At 49.8% G+C, this 6,823-nt stretch overlaps 1 protein-coding gene across 1 annotated transcript; it reads left to right on the top strand.

The window, feature by feature from the left end:
- Nucleotides 1-2,941: 2,941 nt before the first annotated feature.
- LOC120036961 (homeobox protein HMX3-like) lies at nucleotides 2,942-6,264 on the top strand. The gene is made up of 2 exons (XM_038983225.1): nucleotides 2,942-4,554; nucleotides 5,003-6,264. The coding sequence occupies exons 1-2, from the start codon at nucleotides 4,239-4,241 to the stop codon at nucleotides 5,614-5,616; spliced, it is 930 nt and encodes a 309-aa protein (XP_038839153.1). The 5' UTR covers nucleotides 2,942-4,238; the 3' UTR covers nucleotides 5,617-6,264.
- Nucleotides 6,265-6,823: the final 559 nt, after the last annotated feature.

Here is a 6,823-nt window from a genome sequence, read left to right as displayed (position 1 = left end):
CCCCTGACAGGGCAGAGTGTTGTCCCCCCTGACAGGGCAGAGTGTTGTCCCCCCTGACAGGGCAGAGTGTTGTCCCCCCTGACAGGGCAGAGTGTTGTCCCCCCTGACAGGGCAGAGTGTTGTCCCCCCCTGACAGGGCAGAGTGTTGTCCCCCCCTGACAGGGCAGAGTGTTGTCCCCCCCTGACAGGGCAGAGTGTTGTCCCCCCCTGACAGGGCAGAGTGTTGTCCCCCCCTGACAGGGCAGAGTGTTGTCCCCCCTGACAGGGCAGAGTGTTGTCCCCCCTGACAGGGCAGAGTGTTGTCCCCCCTGACAGGGCAGAGTGTTGTCCCCCCTGACAGGGCAGAGTGTTGTCCCCCCTGACAGGGCAGAGTGTTGTCCCCCCTGACAGGGCAGAGTGTTGTCCCCCCTGACAGGGCAGAGTGTTGTCCCCCCTGACAGGGCAGAGTGTTGTCCCCCCTGACAGGGCAGAGTGTTGTCCCCCCTGACAGGGCAGAGTGTTGTCCCCCCTGACAGGGCAGAGTGTTGTCCCCCCTGACAGGGCAGAGTGTTGTCCCCCCTGACAGGGCAGAGTGTTGTCCCCCCTGACAGGGCAGAGTGTTGTCCCCCCTGACAGGGCAGAGTGTTGTCCCCCCTGACAGGGCAGAGTGTTGTCCCCCCTGACAGGGCAGAGTGTTGTCCCCCCTGACAGGGCAGAGTGTTGTCCCCCCTGACAGGGCAGAGTGTTGTCCCCCCTGACAGGGCAGAGTGTTGTCCCCCCTGACAGGGCAGAGTGTTGTCCCCCCTGACAGGGCAGAGTGTTGTCCCCCCTGACAGGGCAGAGTGTTGTCCCCCCTGACAGGGCAGAGTGTTGTCCCCCCTGACAGGGCAGAGTGTTGTCCCCCCTGACAGGGCAGAGTGTTGTCCCCCCTGACAGGGCAGAGTGTTGTCCCCCCTGACAGGGCAGAGTGTTGTCCCCCCTGACAGGGCAGAGTGTTGTCCCCCCTGACAGGGCAGAGTGTTGTCCCCCCTGACAGGGCAGAGTGTTGTCCCCCCTGACAGGGCAGAGTGTTGTCCCCCCTGACAGGGCAGAGTGTTGTCCCCCCTGACAGGGCAGAGTGTTGTCCCCCCTGACAGGGCAGAGTGTTGTCCCCCCTGACAGGGCAGAGTGTTGTCCCCCTGACAGGGCAGAGTGTTGGTCCCCTGACAGGGCAGAGTGTTGTCCCCCCTGACAGGGCAGAGTGTTGTCCCCCCTGACAGGGCAGAGTGTTGTCCCCCCCTGACAGGGCAGAATGTTGTCCCCCCTGACAGGGCAGAGTGTTGTCCCCCTGACAGGGCAGAGTGTTGGTCCCCTGACAGGGCAGAGTGTTGTCCCCCCTGACAGGGCAGAGTGTTGTCCCCCCTGACAGGGCAGAGTGTTGTCCCCCCCAGACAGGGCAGAGTGTTGTCCCCCCCTGACAGGGCAGAGTGTTGTCCCCCCCTGACAGGGCAGAGTGTTGTCCCCCCTGACAGGGCAGAGTGTTGTCCCCCCTGACAGGGCAGAGTGTTGTCCCCCCTGACAGGGCAGAGTGTTGTCCCCCCTGACAGGGCAGAGTGTTGTCCCCCCTGACAGGGCAGAGTGTTGTCCCCCCTGACAGGGCAGAGTGTTGTCCCCCCTGACAGGGCAGAGTGTTGTCCCCCCTGACAGGGCAGAGTGTTGTCCCCCCTGACAGGGCAGAGTGTTGTCCCCCCTGACACATGGTTCATATGGCAGAGTGTTGTCCCCCCTGACAGGGCAGAGTGTTGTCCCCCCTGACAGGGCAGAGTGTTGTCCCCCCTGACAGGGCAGAGTGTTGTCCCCCCTGACAGGGCAGAGTGTTGTCCCCCCTGACAGGGCAGAGTGTTGTCCCCCCTGACAGGGCAGAGTGTTGTCCCCCCTGACAGGGCAGAGTGTTGTCCCCCCTGACAGGGCAGAGTGTTGTCCCCCCTGACAGGGCAGAGTGTTGTCCCCCCAGACAGGGCAGAGTGTTGTCCCCCCTGACAGGGCAGAGTGTTGTCCCCCCAGACAGGGCAGAGTGTTGTCCCCCCAGACAGGGCAGAGTGTTGTCCCCCCCAGACAGGGCAGAGTGTTGTCCCCCCCAGACAGGGCAGAGTGTTGTCCCCCCAGACAGGGCAGAGTGTTGTCCCCCCAGACAGGGCAGAGTGTTGTCCCCCCAGACAGGGCAGAGTGTTGTCCCCCCAGACAGGGCAGAGTGTTGTCCCCCCTGACACATGGTTCATATGGCAGAGTGTTGTCCCCCCTGACACATGGTTCATATGGCAGAGTGTTGTCCCCCCTGACACATGGTTCATATGGCAGAGTGTTGTCCCCCCTGACAGGGCAGAGTGTTGTCCCCCCTGACAGGGCAGAGTGTTGTCCCCCCTGACAGGGCAGAGTGTTGTCCCCCCTGACAGGGCAGAGTGTTGTCCCCCCTGACAGGGCAGAGTGTTGTCCCCCCTGACACATGGTTCATATGGCAGAGTGTTGTCCCCCCTGACACATGGTTCATATGGCAGAGTGTTGTCCCCCCTGACACATGGTTCATATGGCAGAGTGTTGTCCCCCCTGACAGGGCAGAGTGTTGTCCCCCCTGACAGGGCAGAGTGTTGTCCCCCCTGACAGGGCAGAGTGTTGTCCCCCCTGACAGGGCAGAGTGTTGTCCCCCCTGACAGGGCAGAGTGTTGTCCCCCCTGACAGGGCAGAGTGTTGTCCCCCCTGACAGGGCAGAGTGTTGTCCCCCCTGACAGGGCAGAGTGTTGTCCCCCCTGACAGGGCAGAGTGTTGTCCCCCCAGACAGGGCAGAGTGTTGTCCCCCCCAGACAGGGCAGAGTGTTGTCCCCCCCAGACAGGGCAGAGTGTTGTCCCCCCAGACAGGGCAGAGTGTTGTCCCCCCAGACAGGGCAGAGTGTTGTCCCCCCAGACAGGGCAGAGTGTTGTCCCCCTGACACATGGTTAGAATAAGGTTGATTTGGGCTAATGATTGCCTACAGGACTTCCTCTCTGCAACTCAGATTATAGTCTGAGTGAAACTTCTGTTGTTGCATGACATAGTATACACAAGTATTTTAGTTTGTTTGTTCATACCAGAAGTTTGGCTTCATTAAACGGGGATAAAACTCACTAAACAAATCACTGGTTAATACGTGTATATACATCTCTGATATAAATCATTTATATTAGACTTGAAAGATAAATAAAAACGTTAAAATGTGCACCTCAATGTCATCGTTCAGACAGCATGTGGCACCAAAAGGTGATAATGCAGGTAAAATCAGCCCATTTAGTGTTTAATTAACTGTCAGCATCTATTAAAAAGGCCCCTATTCACACATCAGTAATGACTTACAGTTTCACCCTATTGATGTTGTACATGCACTGCAGATGAGTAGACCTGTCATTACAACCCATTTGGAAATGTGTTTACTTATTAAATGCCTGTTTGACAGTAAGTAATTGTTAGTAACGGTTTGAGTACATAACCCATCTACTTCCATGTTGCTTTCTAATTGGACTACATGGCCAAAAACACGCACATTCCATTCAGGAGGGGAGGGCACACAGTCTGGGTGGACTTGTCGGTCAGTGCAAAAATAGATCCTTGGGACGTCCTAAACCCTATACTTAAGCCCTACCCTAAACCCTATACTTAAGCCCTACACTAACCATTTTAAATGTCAATGGTGGACGTCCCAAGGATCCCGCATAGCAGGCCTACCCTACCTATTATCCTGCTCCAGCCCCCTCCCTTCCTCTGGACTTCTCTTCTTCCCCGTAGGCCTACTCCACCTATTATTGTCCTCCTGTCCCCTCCCTTCCACTGCTCCCAGTTTCATCTCAAATCCCATTTGCCATTGTAGCCTACGTGCCCAATCGTCCAGGACTGCGCGCATTTAACATTTGTATGTAATCGTTAGTAGAATGCGTTGCAAGTCTGACGCAGTGATCATTGTGCCATGTATCATTGCTGCGATCATTCCAGGACAGACCTGCATGAAGATTTATGCTACATTTTACTTTTACATTCGAGTCATTTAGCAGACGCTCTTATCCAGAGTGATTTACAGTAGTGAGTGCATACATTTTCGCACTTACATTTTTATTTAATTTTATTTATTCTCAAAGCATTCTAAGTCAAAAAAATAGGCCTATATTTGACTGAAACGCCACGCTTGGGTAACCGGAATAAACCGACAATATCTTTAACTGTTTATCTTGACGTGTGTTTGCTGTGAGTCATTCAAATGGACAATAAACATTCACAAGCGATGGCAGAGACGGCACAGGAGACCCGTCCGCCCGCTAAAGACTCACCTTTCTCTATCAAGAACCTGCTCAACTTCGACAGTAAACCTTCCAACCCGAAGACGCTGCTTGCCACCACCAAAGGACTATTTGAAGGAGGCTTCTCTCTCTCCCGGATCGGTGATTTAACTTTTCCTAGTTTTGACATCCCAGCCCAGAGATTTGGATTATCGGCGCACTATTTGGAACGAACGTCGGCGTGGTGGTATCCCTACGCGCTCGGCACGTCCGGACATCATCTCTACAGGACTGGAGGTAGATTCATAGTAGACATTCAATCGCTTCTGTTTTCATACATGTTGCACATTAGAATACCTCAAGTAATGTTTTGGTTATAACGGATTAAATAAGGCTACAACATATTTTCAAATAAATGATGTTGCTATAATACTGGCTATTCGCAATACTCCTCAGTTGGAATGATATTCAGACTAATGATGAGTAAATGTACAGGTGAACTGTGTTTAAAATAACCTTCATATTGTCATGAATCTTCAATCGAATATTGCAACATTTGCCCCAACAATTAGGCCTACTGCCTCAATTTGACTCACCAGGCGATTCGGGTCATTATGGAACATTTACTTGGATGAGTTTAATCGAAATAATAAATATAGTGGTTAAAAAAAAGTAATTTATGTTTATTTTATGGTTGCATTAATGTTTTCAATGAATGATAAACATTGTCGTTTATTTCGTGTAGGGTTTGAGAAGGCCATCGCGAGAGACACACCATCAACAGGCGAGGACCGAGAGACACCGGAGCTGCTGCGAAAATCACCCGACCCAGACGACAAAGAGGACGACAAAAACACAAGTACTGATGATCTCGTTCTGGAGGAGAGTGATGGGGACGAACCAAAGAAGGAAAGAGAGTTGGTGGATGACTGGAGGAAAATTAAAGACGAGAACTCGGATAAAAAAACGTGTCGGAAAAAAAAAACGCGCACAGTCTTTTCAAGGAGTCAGGTATTTCGGTTGGAATCAACGTTCGATATGAAACGGTACCTCAGTAGCTCGGAACGGGCAGGCCTGGCGGCATCCCTACACCTCACGGAGACCCAGGTGAAAATCTGGTTCCAGAACAGGAGGAATAAGTGGAAACGACAGTTGGCCGCGGAACTCGAAGCGGTCAATCTGAGCCACGCCGCGGCCCAGAGGATAGTCCGCGTACCCATATTGTACCATGAGAACACCGGCTCAGAAACTGGGAGCGCTGGGGACGCGTCAGTCAGTCAGTCTCTACTAACGTTCCCTCATCAAATGTACTATTCACATCCCCTAGTCACATCCGTGCCGCTGCTGAGACCAATTTGAAAGACTCATATATTGTGTTGATATTACTGTATTGTAACTTATGTATAAGAAACATATTAGACCTATTTTTTAAAAATCTATGAAAATAGTTGGTGTTGGAAAGGTAAAAAGGCTTTGTATGTTGTACAGGTCTATTATGACATGTTGTATTTATTATTTATTTGTATTCCCATGTCCAAAACTGAAAAATGTCCTCCTATTCAAATGATTTCATATTAAATTGTTGTGCGTCCAATGTAAAACTGAAAAATTTCCTCCTATTCAAATGATTTCATATTAAATTGTTGTGCGTCCAATGTAATCTGAACATTTGGTTTTGATTTAACTGATGGGTGTTTTAATGTGTTTTTTAAACAGGATGTAAACACATATAGGTCTATGTCTCCCTGTACCCTACGTCATTTTACAATGAATTACATCGATGTTTTGTATGAGATGAGAACCAATCCGAAGTAAAGTTAATATTTCATCATGTACAGCCGTTTTATGTGTAATAGTTCTACTGTTCGCTTCACGTACACGGTATGTGGCTCACAGATGAAAAATAACTACTACTTGGACCTATATCGTTTTATAGCGCAAACAGTGAGGACAAATCACATGTTCTTATGTATGTTAAATCAAACGTCTCACAGTGTTATCGCAGACTTTTACTTGCTGTCAATGAGAAATGTAATTTAAAAAAAAATCCCTGATACGAGTTTCACCAAATGGCCAAAAACAAGGATCTTTTTATTTTATTTTTTACATTCTGAATAAATCGTGAAATACGTTCCCGACTACACCGAGTGTATTTAGAAATGTGCATAAATGTTTTTCATCTATACCTTTAATAAAACGTGGGACTTATACGTTGGATGTATGTTTCCTATCAAATATAGTATGTTCAGTCCTTGCATTAGATTCATTTTAGAGTTTAACATAGCGCTCCTTTGGGGAAACATTTTATATGTCATTCATTTGAAGGGATTTGGAATTCATCAAGACAATTTGAAGGCTTTTAACTTACAGACACCAAAAGCATAGCACGCATTTAATGAATAAAATAATAGAATATAATAGATTGTTTTAGCTAATTATATTTCTCTATTGTCAGTGGATGACTCGTCCCAGAGATATCCTACTGGGCACATACGTCTATTCCACGTCGGTCCACGTTGAAATGGCGTGGAAACAACGTTGATTCAGCCAGTGTGTGCTCAGTGGA

This window comes from Salvelinus namaycush, unplaced genomic scaffold, assembly GCF_016432855.1.
Source record: "Salvelinus namaycush isolate Seneca unplaced genomic scaffold, SaNama_1.0 Scaffold1534, whole genome shotgun sequence".
NCBI classification, from domain to species: domain Eukaryota; kingdom Metazoa; phylum Chordata; class Actinopteri; order Salmoniformes; family Salmonidae; genus Salvelinus; species Salvelinus namaycush.
Note: the sequence above shows the minus strand (reverse complement) of the source record. Positions and strands in the feature narration are given on the sequence as shown.